At 44.0% G+C, this 23463-nt stretch overlaps 2 protein-coding genes across 2 annotated transcripts in view; both read left to right on the top strand.

Moving 5' to 3' along the window:
- PTCD2 (pentatricopeptide repeat domain 2) overlaps positions 1–23463 on the top strand; it is a 302620-nt gene that overhangs the window by 44085 nt on the left and 235072 nt on the right. The gene's annotated exons all lie outside the window — the stretch shown is intronic.
- Positions 18713–23463, top strand: part of MAP1B (microtubule associated protein 1B) — a 93544-nt gene continuing 88793 nt past the window's right edge. The window contains exon 1 of the mRNA XM_061393301.1: positions 18713–19356. Coding sequence (XP_061249285.1) covers positions 19173–19356 — 184 coding nt within the window. The 5' untranslated portion in view covers positions 18713–19172. The remainder of the gene's footprint in view (positions 19357–23463) is intronic.

Genomic DNA, 23463 nt, shown 5'->3' with positions numbered 1-23463 from the left:
GGGGGCTTTACTTATTTGGTGTTAGATTTGCAATTTCTCTGGACTTGATTAGAGTCTATATATTTATAGCTTCCAACACTTCTGCACTGAATAATTTCCCAGTGAATGTGCATCTGGAATCCAACAAATCAGACAAACATGAAGCCCCCGGCAGAAACATTGACTGTCTCTGCCATCCCAGACCTTGGGAAAACCACTTCAACTAAAAAAACTTCGTATTGACCCTCAGTTCACAGGGTTACCAGAAGATTAAATAATGCAAAATATTCAGGTATAGGATTCTTTTTAATAGAAGAATCAGTCTTTAAAATTGCCACACATTCATTCAACAAACACTTACTGGGAGCCTCCTATGGGCCAGACTCTGTACCAGCTCCACAGATACAAATTGAATCAGCCAGATACTGTCTGCAGATCCCCTAGCCTCCCAATGTTTATACACTAATGGGGCAGACAGGCTTTCAAACAGCTTTTTAGATTGCTTTCAGGAGCATAGAAAAAGTAACAATAGATAAGCTTATTTTGGGCTTCCCCAGTGGCTCAGCAGTAAGAATCCACCTGCAATGTAGAAGATGAAGGTTTGATCCCTGGGTGGGGAAAATCCCCTGGAGAAGAAAATGGCAACCCAATCCAGTATTCTCACCTGGAGAATCCCATGGACAGAGGAGCCTGGTAGGCTACAGTCCATGGGGTCACAAAGAGTCAGACATGACTGAAGGGACTGAGCACACCTACACACAAGGTTATTTTACAAAGACAGAATAAATAGGCTCAAGCCAAACACATGTTCTAAAAATCGAGTTCTATTTAAAATGCAAATAAACCCTTGAGGCAAAAGATACTTTTTGCTTTTCTTTGGGGTGCAAACTGTCTCTGAAAAATAGCAAATCGTTTGGACTGAATTCCTGTACTACTTAATACCCTGCCAAGAAAGTAAAAACAAACACTGAAGGTCAAAAATGGGGATGTAAAAAATGGAGCATGGATAAGTTAGGGTCATTTCAGGGAGAAAATCAGCAATGACCATGAGTGCTGGGTTTAACAAAGGATCCAAACATAGAACCCATGAGAAACTTAAGGTGGCTGGAAATTTATGGAACACATCAGGCTCTACTCAACTGTGACCAACACGAAAGCCTGGAAATGTAGATGGCTGGGATGTGCAGTCTAGAAATTACTTCCAAGTATTCGGAGAAGGCAATGGCACCCCACTCCAGTACTTTGCCTGGAAAATCCCATGGATGTAGGAGCCTGGTAGGCTGCAGTCCATGGTATCGCTAAGAGTCGGACACAACTGAGCGACTTCACTTTCACTTTTCACTTTTATGCATTGGAGAAGGAAATGGCAACCCACTCCAGTGTTCTTGCCTGGAGAATCCCGGAGACGAGGGAGCTTGGTGGCCGCTGTCTATGGGGTCGCACAGAGTCGGACACGACTGAAGTGACTTAGCAGCAGCATGGGCTAAGAGATGGGCTTCCCTGGTGGCTCAGATGGTAAAGAATCTGCCTGCCAATGCAGGAGACCCATGTTTGATCCCTGGGTTGGGAAGATGCCCTGGAGAAGGAAATGGCAACTCACTCCAGTATTTTTGCCTGGGAAATCCCATGGACAGAGGAACCTGCTGGGCTGCAGTCCATGGGATCGTAGAGTCGGACATGACAGTCTAGAAATAACTTCCAAGTGTGGGCTAAGTGATAGGAAACTCAAAGGTACACTCATACGTCCATGATGAGCTCATCATCAAGGTGTAGTGGGGACTCAGTCCAGTGAAAATAGGATGAGGAGAAATAAGCCCTACTGCCTGAGGCTTGCAGAAGGTCCTAAGGTGATAACAGGAGAGATGCTCTCAGCACTTCCGGTAGCTATAGTGATACCTATTGAGTACCTACTATGTGTCTGACACTGTGACAAGCACTTGATTTTTTTTAATGTCATTCAATACTCCTTTGAAATAAGTTACTGTCACCCCTTTTAAGGGATAAGAAAAGGCATAGAGATGTTAAGCAACTTGCCCATGGCCATTTCTGCCATGGATCCATGAACCAGAATGAATTCAGAGCCTCTGTTTATAACCTCTGACCTGCAAAGGGTGGTTGTTCCCTTTCAAAGACTGTATTTTTCATCATGGCATAAAAGAGACACTTCTTGCATTATTTACTCTGTTCTACGGATATGAACATTTCTGAGATTAGGTTGCCATTGTGTTTGAAAGATAATGTAAAATAAAATGTATCCATTCTCTCTCCCAAAGTGGAGCTACAGCTGGGTAAGTGTAGGGTCAGGGTAAGTTTTATCAGGAGCCAAATGAAAGAAGGATAAAAACATGGGCTGAGGCACAGCCCCTCAGAAAAGGGGTGATCAGGAATCAACAAGGCAGTCATGTTTGATTGGCATGGCCAGTGGGCCAAATTCCCAGTGCACTAGGGCCAAAGGGAGATTCAGAGAGGAGGGTGACATGGGCCCACTTCAGAATCACAGACTCGCAGAGACCTGTTGAGAAAAGAGGTCATTTCAGAGAGTGTGCTCAGGGCTCAACGTTGGGAAGAAAGGTACAAAAGGACATCAGGGACTCCTCCTGGATACAAAGCCTGCAAAAGGAGAAAGGACTGGGTGTAACCAGTGCCCCAGAGAAATATATCAGCCAGGTCAGGCAAGAAGCCTAGCCTTCCTGGGGCAGCTGCACCTGACGGACAGTCTTTCTACAGGATTGGCATCTCTACCAATTCCACTGCCTGATTCAGGGAGAGTGGGGGGCCTACAGATAACTAGCATCACCAGGAGGAGCTGGGATTTAGATAAAGGGGCCGAAAATTCTGTCTTCTATTCAAGACTTGGAATTGCCTGCAGTAGCCAGACTGCCCCCGAAGCACACATGCAGGGTTACACAGTGTCTTACAGTCAGTGGAGAGGGGTAAGGCAGAAGGAAATGAGTAACAACAGAGAACTGAAGCCTCCATTTTGGAGCAAAAAAAATGTGTTTTCATTTACTCAATGTCTATAGGAGGACTTTTTCCAGGGAAAGCTCTTAGAGTGCAGAGTGGTCCAGAGGGAGGCAGGGGTTCAAAAGGTGGTTCCTCCAGCCCTCTGAGGCTCATTCTCCTTAGCACATACGTACAGCACCAGGGCAGCCCCACTTGGGATGATCAGACAGGGCCTGGGGGCTGCCGGATGTCCTTCTTGTACCTCCTGTTAATACCGTGTGCACAATTCATTGAACAAAGAGCTAGAGGGCTCCTGGCCTGGGACTAGACATGACCAGATTCACAGTGATCTCTCCTCCTGACTGGGGTTTCAGGTGCTGAGAAGGCCAGACTAGCAATGAAGGACCCTGTTCAAGGTGAGAGACTAGACACCCAGGCCTCCCCTCAGCCCTCCCCTGGGTAAGCCTGCATGGGAACCACTGACTTGGGTGTATTTCTGTTTGAGATTCCCCATGGGGCAACTGGCCTGGCATGTAGTCTTGGCTTACACAGCTATTCTGTAGCCTATAGCTGTTGACTAGCCGTGTGCTGCCAGGACAGAGTGAGCATATGCGGATGGTTATAAACAGAGCCTCAGAGTCAGCAGGATCCCAGCACTGTTGACCTTGACGGCACTTCTCTGAGCCTCATTTTCTTCACCCAAAAGACGAGCTCAGGAGAGCGTATGCTCCGTGTTACCCCCTCAGCTTTATCGTGCGTCGCGCTCCTCCTCCCTGTGTGCGTCGCGCTCCTCCTCCCCGGGTGCATCGTGTTCCTCCTCAGCTTTATCGTATGTCGCGCTCTTCCTCCCCATGTGCATTGCGCTCCTCCCCATGTGCGTCGTGCGTGCTACTCTGGCCCTGTCTCTGTTTCTCGTACACCCTGAACTCAGTCCCGTCTCAGACTTCTGGAAGGCTCTCCCCACCATTCTTTCCACCCTGTAGTCTTAACTCAAATATCCCCCTTAGCCATACAGTTATACCTTCCTTGGCCAGACAATCTCAAGGAGCTTCTCCTCCAAATTCAGGGTTGCGTTTTCATTCTGAGCTATTGTCTTCACAAAATTTGCTACTCTTTGAAATTATCTTGTTTACACATTGATTTGGCGCTCAACTCAGTAAGCATTTTCCTTCCTCCTTATCTAAAAGTATACCCCATCTCTCCCCTATTTTTCTTCCCTGCTTTATTTTTCTTACTGATACTTAAAGTGTGATATACTATTTAATCCACTTCTTTCTTTAGTTTGTTGTCTGTCTTTTCCACACTAGAAAATAGCTCAGTGGAGGCAGACATTTTTGCTTATTTGGGTCACTGCTGTATCCTGAGTGTCTAGCGGACACTTGACACATAGTAGGCCGTCAACAATGTTTACTGGAGAGCAGGATCTATTTGTTACTTGTCTGTCCCTCTTCAATTTGCTAATTGTCTGTCCATCTTCACCAGCAGGTCAACACTACTTAAGCAGGCATTTTATCCCCTGTTCACTGTTGCATGTCACAACTCCATAAGGGCACTCAAGAAATATTTGTTCGCTTCATGAGTGGCACCCACTTCATAGGGATATTTGAAGATTCAAATGAGATAATCCCCATAAACTTGACACAAGTGCCATGCACACTGTAATAGTTTGGTAAAAATTAAGACGTGATTACTATTAAAAATTGAACTTTTGGCATCAAACCCATACAAACTCTTGTGCTTTCTTGATTTGGGCTTCAGAACCCAGGACATGTCATATTTGTACCCTAAGAATTTGCATCAGCTTCTGGTTTACAGGAGTTCAGGCAAGATGGGGCCCCTTAAACTTTATCCTGATCTAGGAAATAATCTCTTTATTATTCTTTCATGGTAAAACACATCTTTTTTGTTGAGTCAGCCTGGAGTATTGAAGCTCAACTGTCAAGTGCTCTGTTAAATTACATCAAAATCTAGGGTTGAGCATTTCCCACCATCTAATAGCCCCCCAAGCCTTGGAAACCTGATTGGTTGTTTTGTTGGGGGGAGGCTGTGCTGGGTCTTTGTGGCTGTGAGGGCTTTTCTCTAGTTGCAGTGAGTGGAGGCTACTCTCTAGGTGCAGCTCAAACCTGTGTGTCTTGCATTGGCAGGCAGATTCTTTACCCTTGAACCACCGGGGAGACCTTGAGTTCACTCTTAAAAGTGGCATTTTAAAATGAGTTTGAAGTTTTATTAATTTGTAACCACCTGACAAAACATATGGCTAGATTTAAAGTAATACAATACAAGCTGAGTTCACAAGTTTGGAATTAAAGAAGTTAAAATTAAAGATGAAGCAAGCCGTGAAGTTCAAGTTCTGTTTAAGAGATCTTCTGTATCTTCTGGTACTCTGGTACTTCTGCTCCTCTTCGCCTGTTCAGATAATTTGAATTTGTTTTAATTATAGCATTTTGAAGAGTTCTCAAAATAAGAGCTGACCTTCATCTCTGTACTAGCAGACACAATTTATTTACCTTAAATTACAAGTTAGTGTATTTTGGAATTTTTCAATCACACATACAGCAAAACTTCTTCTATACAAAACTCAGCTATCCTGAAATCTCAGGGATACAAGGGGTGTTGGGCTCAAGACCATCAGAAAAAAAAAATTTAAAAGAGGCCTCTGGTTAGCCAAATAAATTTTGGAAAATGTATGCACTAAAGCTCATGCACTTTATTTAAGTGGCAACTCAGAATCTATTTTGGCCTTGTTGATTTAGCATTATAAACTTACTGATTAAATGTTACATAAAAAGGAGGGAGTTTGAGATATTTCTTCAAAGTTATAATATTAATGTCATCAGTAAGTGATGAGTGACAGCTCATCAGCAGTGAAGGAGGCAACCAAACCAAGAACCAAGAACCAATCAGTAAAATTGCCTATATGAAGTAGATACTTGACAATTCATTGCAAGGACAACATCCCAAGAGCTGTCACTGTGTTTCAGCTAATCTTCACAATGAGAAAGCTGAGTCATCAAAGAAAGATAAGTTAGGTTCAGAACACTCTGTGTACAAATGGAGAGAAGTGTTTAGCCAAACAGAAAATTAAGCTATTCGGAGTTATTCATTCAGCAAATCTTTACTGAATGTTTTTATTTATGTGCCAAATACTGTGCTAGGTAGGTCTTGGGAACACACAGCAGTTCTGACTCTCAAGAAACTCACATTTTAAGTCAGGTTTCTAAGTGTGGTCAGGGAACCCCTAGGTCCATAAGATCCTTCCAGGCTATGTTCAAGGTCAAAGTTGTTTTATTATTAATACATACTAAGATGGCATTTGCTTATTTCCCACTGTTTTGGCACTTTCACTTATAATGCAACAGTAACGGTGAGTACGACTGCTATTTCAGCTTGTAACTGAAATAGTTGCTGGTTCTTTAGCACGAATCAAGACAGTGGCACCAAACCTACTAGTCATCAGTGAAGAAAAACACAGGCGCAGTAAAAAAACAAAAACAAATGAAACCCCTGCCACTGTCACTGTAGAATGTCCTTGACAAAGGAGGAACAAATGATTTTATTAAATTTCAACTTGGAATATATCTTTTTAATATTCTGTGTTATGAAATGGAAGTTATGCATGAATCACTTTTGCTGCCTGTCGAAGTATGATGGCTGTCTAGAGGAAAAACACTTGTGTGATTGCTGGAGTTACAAGCTGAAATAGCTACTTTTTTAGTGGTACAAAATTTTCACTTGGTGATTGACATACAAACTGTACAAAGTTGGATATTTGGCAGAAGTTTTGTCAGAAGTGAGAAACGTGTGCTTATCACTTCAACAAAACTAACTATGGTGTTGGTTGCCAGTAATGCAATGTGAGCTTTCAGATGAAGCTTTGAGCTCTGGAAAACTAGAATTTGCAGCTTCCTAAGAATAAAAGACTTGTCTGATGAGAATGGTATTAGGAAGTTGGGTCTTTTAATAGATATATATTATATAATGAAATCATCAGATTAGAATGATGTGTACCTACCTATCAGTGAACCTATCTTTTCCAAATTATCAAAATGTATGTTAGAAAAATCATACATTATTAAAAAAATGCACTCAAAGTGAAGAATAAACCAAGTGGTCTTGTATGTAACAAAATACAAAAATTTCATTGATTTGCTTTCAGATTACACATTGAAAGTAAACTTTGAGAATCTACCATATGTCAAGTTTTAGCATAGTATCAAAGAAGAATACCCACAATTACCTGAAAAGGTTATAAAAATAGCTCTCCCTTTCCAACTATCTATGTGAAACTGGATTCTCCTCATATACTTCAAGCCAAAACAATTTATCACAACATACCAAATGCAAAGGCATATAGGAGAGTCCATTGTAAAAATGTATAATAATGCCATTTTCTCTCTGAAATATTTGTTTTGAAAAATATAATTTTCATAAAAATATGTTCTTAGACATTAACATCTAATGTTTATTATTATTATTTTAAATGAACTGGTAAAAATATTTTAATAATTTCCCAATTTTAATTTCTAATACAATAAATATCAATACTGATATCCACATTTACAGAAGCTCTTCAGGGTCCTTAATAATTTTTAAGAGTAAAAATCAGCCTCAGTCCAAAAACCTTAAGAATCAATGGTCTAGGGGTTTCCCTGGTGGCTCAGTGGTAAAGAAGCCACCTGCCAATGCAGGACATGCGTGTTCAGTCCCTGATCTGGGAAGATGCAATATGCTGCCTGCCTTGGAGCAACTAAGCCCGTGTTCTACAACTACGGAGCCTGTGCTCTAGGGCTGGGGAGCCACAGCTAGTGAAGCCTGCATGCCCTAGAGCCCAGGCTCCGCATCAGGAGAAGTCACTGTGATGAGAAACCTGTGCACCACAACCAGAGATTAGCCCCTGTTTGCTGCCTCTAGAGAAAAGCCCAGGCAGCAACAAAGGCCCAGTACAGCCAAAAACTAATTAATTAATTAAATCACTTTTTAAAAAAGAACCAGTGGTCTAAGAAGAAGACACAGACTTGTAAGTCACTAATTCTAACCTACTACTTGAAGGACTCTGATAGGAAGAAACACAAGATAACATGGGGGGCTAGAGGATCCAGTCCAGTCTTGGAGAGTCAGGGAAAGCTCCCTTGAGAAGGTTATCTGTATGCTAGGACTTGATGGGTGAAAAGTTGGCATAGTAAGAGGGGTACGATGTTCAGGATAGAAGGAGGAGCTTTTGCAAAGGTCCAGAGTAAGTGAGAGTATAGCTCATTTATGAATATCAAAGTTACTTTGTGGAACTAGAGACTAGTTTGTGATAACCTAGACTCTTCTGCTTATATTATCATTTCAATAAAGTGAGCATTTATGTACAGTGAAGGATTAAAAATGAACTCTTTCAGGATGTGCTGTCCTCAGTCACTCAGTCATATTCCAACTCTTTGTGACCCCATGGACCGTAGCCCACCAGGCTCCTCTGTCCATGGGATTTCCCAGGCAAGAATACTGGAGTGGGTTGCCATTCCCTACTCGAGGGCATCTTCCTGACCCAGGGATTGAACCTGGGTCTTCTGCTAGGGCAGGCAGGTTCTTAACCACTGCACCACCTGGGAAGCCCCTAGCCCTAACCCAGAAGACTGTTTTGCTTATATCATCATTTCAGTTAAACAAGCATATATGTACAGTGAAGGGTTAAAGATGAACTCTCTCAAGACACATAATCCTAAGAAAGGTGGGAAAGCTGGAAATAGTCTCTGGCATACTGTAAATATTTATGGAAAGTTTAAAAGAACCACCTGAATAAATTGGCACAAATATTTAATTAGAAGTCATAATCTACATTCCATAATGTCTCTAAACATAAGCCAAAATTCAGACTATTTTTTAAAGTTTTTTGTGTTTAAAAGAATTCTAATGAGAGATTAATTTTAAAGTCTGATTTGATTTTGAAATATTACATATTTAAGTTTAAAGTCTTATGTTCTTTAGAAATACTATTTTCATCCAGATCAGTGGTGGTTCTCTCATGAGCTCGGATCATATCCAACAGTGATTTCCTCTATAAGAGTCATAGATTGTAATGTCAGCTTCTCTACATCTTGGTGGCTTCTTTGCATATGGTCATGGTTTCCTGTTTTTCCGTTTCTGTTCTCTCTAATACTGTCTTCACATCACACTAAAGAAAGCCTTTCAATCAAATGCCCTGGAAACTTCCCCAGGAGTGAGGTTTTGGCAGAAGCCAAGGTAGGCGTGTGTCCCGAAGACCAGTTAATCAGCAACTCTAAGACGTATGTTCACACTCAAAGCCCCTGGTCTATCCTATGGGTTATTCATGAGCTGGAAGAGAGCTTCTGAGAGTAGATTTTTCTCTCTTTTGTAGGAGTTCAGAAGAAGCAGAAACAAATATTTCTGGCTCAGAGGTTAGGCTCAGTATAACTGGTATCTTGGAACAGAAAGCCACCCGCAATCACGTGACTGCCGTTTTTGGTTGGCAGGCTGCTGTTACGTATTATAGAATTAGGATTCACTGTCAGGAAAATGCAGTGGCCAAGGCTGTATTGCTACACTTCACAAACCTTGTTGGAAGGGCTCTATTTATTTAGACACATTTCTGGGGCACTCCAGAAAATATTTAGTTAGCTTCTGTTTGTTAGTCTACTTGCAGGTTGCTTTATCCATATGTCTTCTGCGTTATATGTTGCATATTGTTTTGTTTATTTGTCTATCTTTTGTGGCTCCTCAGAATCTTAAAGGACAAAATAATACAACCATGGGTGGTTTATACTGTGGCATTTTTTATAGTGTATTATACTTTAAGGAAGGGCTTCCCAGGTGGCTCAGTGGTAAAGAATCTGCCTGCCAATGCAGGAGACATGTGTTCCATCTCTGGGTTGGGAAGATCCCCTGGAGAAGGAAATGGCAACCCACTCCAGTATTCCTGCCTAGGACATCCTCTGATCAAAGGAGCCTGGCAGGCTCCAGTCCATGGAGTTGCAAAGAGTCAGATATGACTTAGCAACTAAACGACAGCAATACTTTAAGGTATTATCAAAACAAACCAAAAAAGCCAGCCCGCTACCCAGGAGTGGAGGGCCCCCCTTGGCCTCTCCACTGCTGCTGGCTGCCCTAAAAAAACAAAAAAGCAACAAAAATACGTCAAATCAGCAAAACTAAGTAATTTAAAAGTAAGATCAACTCTGAAACTGTGGTGTGTGCGTGCTCAGTCACTAAGTTGTGTTCGACTCTTCGTGACCCCATAGACTGTAGCTCACCAGGAACTTCCGTCCATTGGATTTTCCGGGCAATAATACCGGAGTGGGTTACTATTTCCTCCTCTAGGGTATGTCCCCAACCCAGGGATTGAACCGGAATCTCCAGAGTCTCCTGCATTGGCAGGCAAATTGAGACAAAAAGAGGTAAGGTAGCTTGTCTAATACACACAGCTAATAAAAGGTGGGGTTGGATGGAAGTCAGGCAACCTTAACATAAACTCATAGGATTAACCTCTATGCCACACTTGGACAAAATGTTAGTGAAGTTTCTAGAGATGATATATATTTAGGTAACATGACATTTTTCCATCAAATATGATGATTGAATATTTAATAATTATTTTTTAGGATGAGAAGTCAGATTCCAAATATTGGTCTATCTTCCTCACTCTCAGTAATCACTTATTGGAATCCTCTCACTGGTGATGGTGAGAGGAATGGTGGATCAAAATCTCAGGGGGCAGCACATGTGGCTCAAAGATTAGCACATTGGCCTTGAGAATGTTAACCTGACCTAAGTAGTCCCCTCTTGCTCACTGTGTGCCCCTGTTTCATGCAACTGTCATGATTAAGGTAACATGCTTTTCCAGATCAAATCAGAAACTTCTTTTACAGTTACGCCTTGGTTTGGTTTGGTTTATTTGTAATCCTGATGATTAATACATTTTGAAATTTCAAATGCTTAAAAAGCAGTCGATTTTTGTATTTGCCACAGGAGGGCATTCGGTTTAAAGGGTTGCGAAACGACAGTATAGTCATGATTCCCCAGGTTATAATAATATCTATTAGTGGTAGTCCCAGTGACCTACCTGCGCCACAGCTTTGCATCCTGGAAAACAGAAGCATGGAGATTCAGAGAGACAATGTTTCTGAAGCCTGCTACAAACCGTGAAGGGAGTACAAATGCCGGGTTACATGTGGACTGTTTTGACTCGGGTTTGCATCCCATGCTCCTTTGGTTCTGGTAGATTCTCCACACTTTCTACTGCCAGTTGGATATTTCTTATGTCACGTCCATCTTCTCACTCCCTGGTATGGATGAAGACACGGTGATTCAAGGGCATTCAAGATGCCATCCCACTCCACACTGAACCTGTGCCATTCACAGTTCTTTCAGCTGCCTTTTGTCCAGGGAACCTTCCTTATCCTCTAAAAAGTGTTTAAGATGCCATTTCTCTCCTTTCCCTGGACTTCTGTATCTGCACTTCTTTCCATCTGGAAAGTAAGCTCTCTGAAGGTAGGGACCAAGCATGCTTTTCTCATCCTGGCCTCCTGGGGATCTACAACAGTATCTGGCACATGGTAGATGGTTATTAAAGGCATGCTGACTGAATGAATGTATGAGTGACTTAATAAAGGGTTAACCCTTTTCTGCACTGATATCAAAACTTGGAAAACTTTCTTTTGTGCTGCTTGTCTATATATAATTTACCTTTTCCCCCTATCACTTTTAAAAACTTCTTATACATACACACAGAAAGAACCCATCTCTGAAGTAACAAATCCATAAGCAACAATGGAATTCTGAACAGAACCAAACTCCTTTCAGAAATGGCAAAACTTGAATACCATCTATTGGGAAATTGGATACTTGCTGACTGGGGATTTGAGAGAGATGGCCCATGGTTTTCCAAAGGGCAATTTTGGTTGTATTGCTATTTTACATCCCAGTGGTTTTCAGGTGTTCTTGTCCAGCTCCAACCTTTTAGAGGGTGAACACCATGTACCCTGACTGTACTCTCTGAGAAGCACGAAGACATCGTGATACTGGGTCAGACAGTTTCATAAGCAGCCCCGTTCTCCCCACGAGCCAGCCCACAGCGTGGGCAGGACTGGGGCACCACCATGCAGGATGCCAGACTCCATGGGAGCTTCCAGACAGGCGTGGCACCAGGAGTTAGGTTCCCACAGTGTTACTTGTGCTAACCAATTACCACCAGTTTAGTGGCTTGAAACAACACACACGTATTATTTTACAGCTTTAGGGGTCAGAAGCCCTAACATCAAGGTGTCAAGCAGAGGTTCGTTCCTTCTGGAGACTCAAAGAGGAGAATCTACTTCCTTGCCTTTTCCAGCTTCTAGAGGCTACCATGTTCCTTGGCTTGTGGTCCTCTTCCTCCATCTTCAAAACTAGCAGAGACCTTCACGTCTCAAACTGTCTCTCTCACTTGCTCTCTCACCTCATCACATCTCTCTTCCATCATTACATCTTCTTCTCTAACTCAGACACTCCTGTCTCCCTCTTATAAAGACCTTTGTGATTATACTGGGCCCACTTGGGCTTCCCAGGCGGCGCTAGCAGTAAAGAATGCTTCTGCCAATGCAGGAGACGCAAGAGAACCAGGTTCAACCCCTGGGTTGGGAAGATCCCCTGGAGAAGGAAATGGCTCCAATATTTTTGCCTGGAAAATTCCATGGACAGAGGAGCCTGGTGGGCTACAGTGCATGGAGTCACAAAGAGTCAGACATGACTGAGCATTTACACACCCAGATAATTCAGGATCATCTCCCCATCTCAAAATTCTGAACGTAATCACCATCTGCAAAGTCTTTTTTGCCAGGAAAAGTAATATAGTCACCCGTTCTGGGAATTAAGATGTGAATGTTTTGGTGGTGGGGGGCATTATTCTGCCGACTGCCCCCACCCCACCTGCTTTGTTCCTAAGTGGCCTTCAGGGCCTCCCAGCTCCCAAGGCTGAGCACATTCACAGTCTTCTGGAGGCCTCCTGCCACCTCCTTCTGAGTTTTCCTAGTCCTCCCATCTGGATGCCTTCTTCTCCCTTCACGTTCCTTTGAGCAACCTGGACCTTCTTAGTCTGTGACCCTATCGCATATGCTGAAAGGGGGCATGCGTTTTGTACAGGAGACTGCTTGGAGGGTAGTGGATGCTACGGTTAACTCTCTCCTTTATTCTGTAGCCTTAAGCTAATACACAGAGAGCAACAGCATTCCTTTCTGCTTCCTTTCACCACGTCGGAGTGTTCATTTGTTCCTTTCCTGACTGACCTGAGTCAGGAGCCAACCCTGTGCCCTCCTAGGGCCTAGAACACTGCGGCAGATTGTGGGTGCTCAGCTGTAGCTGATGGTGTTCAGCAGAGGACACGTGAGCCACTTCTCGTGGGCCTGGGGCCGTCTGGAGGTTTCCCCCACAGTCCGCAGACAGCACCGCTCACCCGTACCCCAGAGCACCTCTGCCAGGGAGGCATGGCTTCCCTGACCGTAAGCTGCTTGGGTCCAGCTGTAGAGACGACAGTTGTCTCTGAGGAGGGGTCTCTGCCTGTGGCCCAGGAAGGGAGTATGCATTTATGTCTGTCTGCAGCTTCCCACCTGCGCAAGCCGGCTTCTTAATGCTTTGCTGTTTGCTATGAGCCCGGTGGTTTTTCTGCAGTGCCAGCTGAGGAGCTCTGTCTCCAGGCAGCCTTGGCTATTTCCACTATAATTCTGTTCCCCTCAGGATGCCATCCTCTGCGTGTGTTGGTATGACTCACTTGGCGCTTGTAATTGGTAAGAGCCTGAGCTTAATGAAAAGGCACCAGACGAGAACTTCCCAGCCTCCTTTTCAGCCACTCCCTGGGTAGGCCTTACCTCAGCACAGGCAGAATCCTACCTCCAGCCATCAAGAAATGCATAAGTAAGAACTGTTTACTTGTCATACAGTAGCTAGGTAAAACTTGGGGCTGAGGTTGAAGTGGGTTAAAGGTCAGGGTAGATGAGGGAATAAAAGCGTGAAATCAAACTTTCTGCTGTTACATACTCAGAATCTATTGGGAAGAAAGAGAGGTTACCAAGTCATTATAAAATTCTGCAAAATCTTCTCTCAGTAAAATGCTGTGGCGTTGAGGAAAAATAAGTGGATATATACCTCCCAGTCTTTATCTGGATAAATCCAAATAATTAAGAATAAAGTCTTAGAGTTCTAGAAAATCCCTGGGAGAATTTTTCTTATATAATCTCAGAGCAAAGGCCATTCTAAATATAACATAGGACTCATAAAGTATAAATGAAAAAAATAGTTAAATTTAACTACATAAAAAATATTCTCCACGGCCAAGGGCTTTAATACATAGAGTCAAAAAACAAGTGTCAAACTGATAAAAAGATATTTATAAATCATATTATAGAAAAAAGCAAAGTTCCTTAATGTGCAAAAGAATACACACAAATCAATAAGAAAAACACGAACCATACAATAGAAAAATTGGCAAAGGGTATAAGGAGACAGTTCATAGACAATGAAATGCAGAAGACCCTTAAACATGTGAAAAGATGGTCCATCTCTCTTATAATAAGAGAAAAAATTTTAAATCAGTTCATAAAAGCTGAAAACAAAATTTAACAATGGAACTTATCTATGTATTTAGTGGCATAATATATTAAAAGGAATTAATTCAAGTGACTTTAAAACTGTATCCCTGTGGCATATATCTAATAACAAGAAAATTGCAAAAAAAAAAAAAAATCCTAAATTGCTTTCAGTAATCCCATTGATATTAGGAGATTTTTATTGTCATTCTGAGAGTGTGATCTACAAATTATAAAATAAAACAACAACAACAAAAAACATTTCTGTGTTTTTGGCAACTGGGAATTTTGGTTCTCTAGTATGATACATTCTAAGAAAAAAGTAATTGCAAAAAACTTGAATTGCCTTTAGTAATCATTGTTGGGAAAAATGTTCCATTTTGACCCGGCATTACTGTGAGTATAACTTGTATGTATTTCCAGATACAGAAATGAGAAATTATCTGCTTGTCTACTTCTGTCACCTTTGGTGTCTTTGAGAACTGAAATTTTTGGTGTAAGACAAAGGAATTGCAGATGTAAAATTGAGGTTAAGCAAAATCTCTAGTCCTTCCTGAAATGGCAATATTGGTATGAACTTATATTTGATCTTGAAAAAAATGTTATTTTCTATTTCTGTTCACTGAAAATATCTAGAAGCAATGACTAAGGTAGTAGCAACAAGCAACTCCTATTATTAGGACTATGGTCTCTAGGTACCATTTCCCTCTTAAGGAACCTTAGTTCCTCATTAGAGAAGTGGCTAATTCTATGTTCTGAGGCCAGCTATATTCAAGGTGAGCTGGAAATATCTCATCATATCACTGCCCAATGATGGAAAAGTTAAAATATCAATATGAATAATATTAACATGAATCAAAATATCAATATGAATATAACTTCAAGTTATATTCTTAATGATACAAAAAGTTATTAATCACCATTGGAGGATGTTATGGATGAAAGAGTTATTTTCAAAATTAGTAAATAAAGAGAAAGAATCATGTGTTTATCCTTTCCTTCCTCCATAAGTGTACCTCAGGCTAACCAAGTGACAGGGTGATATTTCTCCTAACAGAAGTCTTCCAGCTGTCAAATGAAGAAAGGATAATAAAATCAGAATATTGTTTTCTGACATTTAATGAAATTAAGGATCTAGGTAATGATCATCAATGGTTGCCAAGATCTCAGGACAAGGTCAGCCAGTCTTTATGTACTTTCTGATGGAAGAACACAATATCACCCAAGAGGTATAATTGCAAAAAAAAAAAAACAACCTGAAACTGATGAAGCATTTACATTCAACTATCAGTATACAGATAATTGAGGAGATGGAGGAACATGTTAAATACAACAGAGTCAATCAGCAAAAATCGGACTGTGAAATTCTGTGGAAAAAATGTTTCTATAATTCAATAAGAAATTTTAAAGGAAAAAAAGAATAGGAACACATAGATTAAGAGATTTAAGACATATCCAGTCAATCAAAACATATAGATCTCATTTGGATCTTGATTTAAACAAACTGTAAAAATCATCTGATTAGAATGATGGGTACATAGAGGTTTCTTATACTATTCTCTCTGCTTTTATACATGTTTGAAAATTTCCACAGTAACATGTTAAATAGTAACAGAAGGAACAGCTAACCCTTACTGAGTACTTATTATATGCATGGTCCTATTTTAAGCACTTTGCATATTTAAGCTGTTCCCCTGTCTGGGAGGTGAGCACTCATCTCTATGATGTGAATGACGAAATTAAGGCACAGACTGGTTAAGCATCTTGCCCAAGGTCACACAGCTAGCAAACTTTGGTGCTGGGACTTGAAAGCAGGCAGTGTGATACAGAACCCAATTTCTAACCTATACCCTACTACCTCTCATGAAGGTGGTAGCTTGGACTAGGTTGGGTATAGTCGAAAGAAGTAGAAGGATTGAAGAGATACTTAGGAGGTAAAATTGACCAGACTCCATGCCAAATTGTATATGGGGCTAAAGTTTGCGAGGTGTCCGAGATGCCGGTGGGGTTTCTGGTTTGACTGTAGGATAGGTGGTGATAATGTTTGATGAAATAGGGAAAGTGAGAGGGGACCAGGTTTGGAGGTCGAAGATGATTCGGGTTTGGAGCATGTTGAGCCTGAGGGGCCTTTGGGATACCCAGGTAATGTCAAGTGGCAGCAGGTAAATACCGGCACTCTTATATGTTAGTTTTCCCCTTGCTCCTTACAACTGTTACCTTTTTTCTCTTGAGATAGGGATGGGAGCAACTACTTTTCTAGTTTGTAGTGTCAACATTCAGTTCTTGTTTCAGAGGTGTTGGTAGTTGCGCCCAACGTGATGTCACCTACACATTTTGTAAGATGCTTTCACTCTATTATCCAAGAAACTTGGTCTAAACAGGTCATCAATCATGTCTTGAGTGCTTACTATCTTCCAGCCACTGTATTAGGCATTTACACTCTTATCATGTACTCTTCTTTTACAGAGGTACTCACACTGTTGAAAATGCATTCTTCTACTCAGTATATAGATGAAGAGACTGAAGATAAGAATAAGTCACTTGCCCAAAGTTACAAAGTTGGACAGTAGTAGTCAGCATCTCTAGTCTGTGTTCTTCCATTTCGTCTCTTTTTCAAAGTGTGGGTAATGACTTAAGTGGTTCATTGTCATAGTATGTAATTGCACTAATTCACACAGTAGGAAAGCTCTTCTGATGTTTTCATCCAATCTTCTGTTATGACAATGGAAACAATTCAGGTGCTAGTAATGTCTTCAATACCTTTCTAACACTTTCTGTTTTTAACTTAGGGTATACCTCAGGGTCAGAGTCTTGAGCAAATAACAATAGTGTATAGCAGGAATTTGTGTCATGGTACTTATTTTCATTATGTTTATTTTAGGGATAACTTCTATTTATAGTAATTAGTGTTTCCACCTGTAGAGCAGTAATTTCATTTAAAATAAATTTAAGAAAAGAAATGGAGCTCATGAAAACTGTTACATAAAGAAAAATAAAGATGGTTCAGAGAAATGGAAAGCCATCACTAGCTGACACTGATTTCAATGGCGGAAATCGGAAAACACTGCTCCTTACTACATCTCCTCCCCCTATTATGGCCTTGGTGTTGGCCTCACCTAACAGAAATTGAATACTTTCTCTGTTACCATCTTACTTGAAAACTCATTGTCACTGATCACTGGTGAAAGCAGCTCACCAGTAACTTTAGTCCCCATTGATCAGTCTGGCATATATGATGGGGCCAAAACCATGTCAGGGTTTCAGGAAAGAGATAAGAGCAAAGCATACATTACCAATAAGTCGGGGTGGTTAGCAGCTAAGACAATAGGCTTTTTGGAAATCTTAGTATATCCAGGTGATTTTTTTTTTATTTATATGCAGTCTAGTATTAAAACTATATTGGCTGCTCTAGTTTCCATTCATTCCTCTTTCCTAAGCCTCTAGTTCTCCAGGCTTTTATGATAGTACCATGTTTGACCATTTTGTTCCTTCTTCACCACCACCACTCCCTTCCTGGGACATAAGTTATATTCATTATATTCAATATGTTTGTGAGAAATGGTTGTAGATGGGTTGCCTTTAAACGTTTTTATGAGTTCTTCTAAACATAGACAAAGGCAATAAAATCCCCAATGCTACATGTATTTTAAAAGACGTCACTGTTGCATGAAATAATTTTGCTTGTGTGTTCCCCAAGGAACTGAAAAGTACACTATAGTCACTATAATCCTGCTAGATAGAGACAGTATCTTCTCTTTATTGTTATGCCTGATACTATCTGTTCAGCATATTATTAAGACCAGAAATCTGTATCTGGAATAATAGATCTGTATTCTTCTCATTTCCCATGAGCACTACAAAGCCAGTACTTTTTCATCAGTGGGTCTTGCAGAAGTTCCAAAGCCTGAACAATGGTAAGCTGAGGTTTTGCATTTTTGGTGTATTCTTCATGTGTAGGTGGTGAATACTGGTAAATATGTCTTCCGAAATCCACAACATCAGAGAAAAGACAGGTTCCATCTTCCTGGGCGGGGTACCCTCAGCCCCACGTCAGCTGTGCTAACACAGACCCTGAAGACCTGGCTTCATCGCAGACGGCACCCAAGGTAGAGGCCTGGCCTGTGCACCTAGAACAAGGTAAATATCCCGACTCTGAAAATGGAAACCCATCCACTTCTCCTGCACAGGCGGGGTGAGGGTTTGGAGCCGGCAGTGGCCGTGCGTGGGGGTGTAGGTTGGGAGTGTTTTCCCCTCGTCGAGTCCTCCAGCCCCTTGACTCGCGGCCCTGCCCTGACCATTGTCCGCACACCTCGGCCCTCCAGCTTCCGGGCCGCGGGCGAGATGATTTGCTGCAGATGACATCAGCCCTGGGCCAACGGTTGGAAGAGCGGAGGCAGCCACCCCGCGAGGATGTGCCGGGTGGTCCTTCCCTCCTCCTCTTCCTCCTCCTCCCCGGCGCCCTGCCTAGTTTCCATGTAAAAGAGGCGCCGCCTCCCCTCCCTCTCTCTCTCCTGGCTCCTCTCCGCCTCGCGCTCTCGGAGAGGGCGGAGGGGGAGGCGGCGCACAGCGCCAGGAGGAGGGGAGACGCAGGGGGCGGAGCGGAGACAGCACCTTCGGATATAATCCTTTCTCCTGCCGCAGACGAGCGGAGCGGCTGGAGCCGGGCACTTCGCCGAGGCTTAACGGGCCGGCAGGATGGCGACCGTGGTGGTGGAAGCCGCCGAGCCTGAGCCGTCCGGCAGCATTGCCAACCCAGCGGCGACCACCTCGCCCAGCCTGTCGCATCGCTTCCTCGACAGCAAATTCTACCTGCTGGTGGTCGTCGGCGAGATTGTGACCGAGGAGCACCTGCGACGCGCCATCGGCAACATCGAGCTTGGTAAGAGGCCCTGCGCCCCCAGGGGACGCGTTCGAGGAGACGCGCAAACGCGACCCCACCCAGGGCACGGCGGCCACCTTTCTCCTCCGGCACGCCCCGCACCCACGCCTTTCCCCGCCACTTCCCGCACTCTGTCCAGATTCCTTTTCTTCCCCCCCTGGGTTCATTTCGGAGAATAATGCAAATTATTAGATTTGCGACCCAGTGGGAGAGTCTCCTAACCTTGAGGGATCCGTCACCAGGCTGGGTCTACAGATTCCAGCTGGCTACCGCCTCTCCCGCTAAATGAGATGCAGGTGTCAAAGGGGCAGAGGCTGCAGTAAAGCCGCAACCGCAGGACACCAAAGGTGTGTGTGTGGGCGGGGGACGTTGCAATTACCTCTTTCATCGCCCCCCACCCCCGGCAAAATGCTGGGATTGCCCATCGTCAGCAGACCCGAGGCTGAAGTACCATGTGTCAGGGCGCGCGTGGGAATCCCTCTAGCCACAACCACCTCAGCCCCGAGAAGTGCCTTTGCTGGCTTAAAACCGCTCCATCTTTTCTTCCCTCGGAATGACTAGGCTAGTCCTAGGGCCACGCCCGCCCCCCCCTCCCCTCGCCCCCCGGGACGCAGAGATGGAGAACCGCCTGCGCCTCGTTCCCAGACGGCGCCTGCCTCTCTACTGCCCCTGGGGCCTCGGTTGCAGCTTTCAGCAAGGACAATGGGACCCCCAAGTTGCGGGGTGGGGCTTCTCCTTTTAAAAGTCTTTGCCTCCGGAGTGATGGCTTGGGGGTGGGGTGGTGGGTAGGGCCGGCGCCTGGCCCGGTGCGGGCAGTAGGAGCGCGCTCTGCGGAGGCCGAATAGCGGTTCGCTGGGAAACCCTGGGCGGGGCCGTAAGGGTCCAGCGGGCGCAGACTCGGGCGCGCGGACCGACCCGCCCCGCAGCCCCACCCGGGCTGCCGCAGTGCCCCCGCCCGATGCACCTGCCCCCCACACTGCGGCGCCCCCACTGGGCGCGGCCGGCCGGGCGTGCGTTCCGCCGGGGTTTGGGGGTGCTGTGCGCCCCCTCGTCTGCCTCAACCCGGCTTTGTTGCGCTCGAAGTCCCCGGGTGGGCAGCTCTGTCCTCTGCCTTTCCCTTTCCCCCCGGCATCGCAGACCTCCCCTTCTCCCTGACCGAGGTCGCCGGTCCCTCCACAACCCCAGCCCGCGCTCTATTCTCTCGGGGTGGTGCTGAAGCGCGTCTGCCCCGAGACACCGGCTGGTGGGCGTGGTGCAGTCCGCACTGCGGTCTCTACGGCAGCCCGAGGCGGACAAAGGGCGTTCACGCAGCCCTCGTTCCCCACGCCCGCCCTCCACTCCCCATGAAAGACGCGAGAAAACCTTGTTTTAGATGAAAAAAAAATTAAACTCTAGTGGTCTGCCTCTGCATTTGGAAACGGTCGCCTGTGCCCAGAACAAAAGGCTGCAGGGTGGAGACTCGAGTTGCAGACCTGGTTCTTTTGTTTAACTTTAAAGCACTGGTGTTACTTTTTGGCTTAAAAAAAGAAAGAAAAAAATGTGAGCAGAAAGCAGACTTGTTATTTTATTCGGAAAAAAAAAATGGAAGAATAGGCTAGGTCAATAGTGAAATGCCTCATTTGAGCATCTAATAACCCTTCATTTGTCAAACTATAGTCCTTTGAATTTGATCAGTACTAATTTAGTTTATTTGCACATTTTCTCCTTGGAAAATTTCACACGTACTGACTTTGGGTGTGGCTGCTGTATGAATCTATGACTTTGGATTTTTAAAAAAAATATTATTTGTCAGCACTTTTGCTGGGAAGTAATAATAAAGCAGGTGTGTTTCTATGTATAAAAGGTGCATAAGCACCCGATCTGGTGTGAGGAGAGGGACCCTCATCCCCATTTTGGAGACGGGGGCCCAGAGAGGCAGGAAGGATAGGGAGACCAGCTCAAGGTCACACCACTCATAAGTGACAGAATGCCGGCTCTGCAGCATCACTGGTTTTTGGCCCCGTCATGATGTTAGTGCAGGCCAGGCGAACATCACAGGAAGATCAAAGAGCAATTTCTAGAGCTCGCCTTTATACAAAGGCAGTAGTCATCCACTTGTGGGCAGTACCCCATGCAGGGAGGTGGCTCAGCAATCACCTTCCATGTAATTATCTTCCTGCATTGTTACTCTGCTGATCACCCTTTTAGTGCCCTATTTCTCAGGGGGTTTATTGAAGCTGCTTCTGTTTGAGGATAAACTAGATTCACCCAAGTTATCGGTCACTGTGACGTGGTCTCGACTATTTTTCACGCTACTGGAACTTAGTGATCGAGTTCAATTTTGTCTTCTTGCCCCTTTTCTTTTTTAAAATTTATTGATGTATTATGTAGTGAGGAAAGGCTCAAATCATAAACGAGGAGCTTGGTGAATTTTCACAAAAAGACATACCTGATCCCGATCAAGAAACGGACATTCCTGGGACCCCCAGAAACCCTCTCAGGTGTCCTTTTCAGTCAGCATGCCTTCCTGATTTTTTAGTGCCCTGATTTGGTCAGCTTTTTGCGGGGAACTCTGAAATAGCAGTATTGATCCCATTAAGAATCAACCAAGTGAATGAGCAAAGCCATTTCCTAAGGCACAGTAACAGATGCTGCTTTTCCTCTGGAGATCAACTCTCTTGGGTCCTGGGGTCTTGGATGCAGCTCAAACCACAGGGCCTTCCAGTGCTAAGGGGAAATACTGCTCCTGTAGCTTTTCTGACAGTCAGAGATGACTTAGCAACAGGGCAGGCTGGCTGTTGCTCTGGCCTGATATGATGCTTCCTCAGCTCTCAGGTTCCAGTAGGGCCTCCTCCTCCAGAGGTCACTCTGATACCATGGCTGCGGTGGCTGGTGCCCATGGGACCAGTTGTGTGAAGCAAGATGGAGATGCTCCGGGGGCTCGGCCCTGGTTGTGTGCCGCAGCCTTTCCGCAGGGAAAGCGGTTCATCTTCTGCCCCTCTTGTTTGTCTCCCCTCTCATCCGGATGAGGCTCTCTGAGTCTGGAGACCCTAGCGACTTGGATTTTTGCCATTTGATGATTTAAGGCTCTACGGGAAACCTAGAAAATAAATCTGTAGGAAGATGGCGGAAATGCAAGTACATCAATAGGCCTGAATCAGCCCACCATGGAGGCTGAGTACATGCTTCTTGAAACCTAGTGTTACTGAATCAAACTGAGGCAGCTCACCTGCATGCAGTAAAGCCAATTTACTGACCCCAGGTTGTGGTGAAGGAAAGTGCAGCATTATTGTAAGATGCTGATGTAAGGAGAACGGGGAGCTCGTGCTTAAGACCCCCAAAATCCCCCAAGGGTTTCAGCAAAGCATTTTTAAAGGCAGTGTAAGGGAGGGTGTCCCAGAGTGTGTGATCAGCTCATGCACCATTCTCTAATTGAGAATTAGATTGATGATGAGGTAACAAGACTACGCTGGGCTTCCTTGCTGGCTCAGATGGTAAAGAATCTGCCTACAATGCCGGAGAGCTCGGTTTGATCCCTGGGTTGAGATCCCTTGAAGAAGGGCATGACAACACATTCCAGTATTCTTGCCTGGAAAATCCCCATGGACAGAGGAGCCTGGTGGGTACAGTCCATGGGGTTGCAAAGAGTTGGACATGACTGAGTGACTAGGCACAGCACAAGACTATGTTAATGAGGACTATGTGCGGATGGTCATCAAGTAGTTAATTTCTTCCATTTGATGGTGATTTTAGCATCTGAAAAATAACTCAGGAAATATACTTCAGATACTAATATCTAGGTATTTCAGAGAGGAACTAAAGCAGAGGGTATAGGGGAGGGGTCTGTCCCAGGAATGTCCCATAAGGTCCTGCTTGGTTACACAAGGACAGAAGACCATCATTCGTTTCTTCAGCTTCATTCAAAATGCATAATGTAGGGTCTGGTCATTTCTTAAGTCTGAAACAACAGTCTTTGCTCAGACTGGTCTAGCTTTATTTAGTTAGTTATGCAGGACTCCATGCCAAACCATTGTCACTCCTTGGCACCTCCTTTGCCCCCTTCCTAATTAGTCTCCAACATAGACTCAACGGTCATCCCCGTTTTTAGCAGAGTCTCCCCTCCTCCAG

This window comes from Bos javanicus, chromosome 20 (genome assembly GCF_032452875.1).
Source record: "Bos javanicus breed banteng chromosome 20, ARS-OSU_banteng_1.0, whole genome shotgun sequence".
Lineage (NCBI taxonomy): Eukaryota > Metazoa > Chordata > Mammalia > Artiodactyla > Bovidae > Bos > Bos javanicus.
Note: the sequence above shows the minus strand (reverse complement) of the source record. Positions and strands in the feature narration are given on the sequence as shown.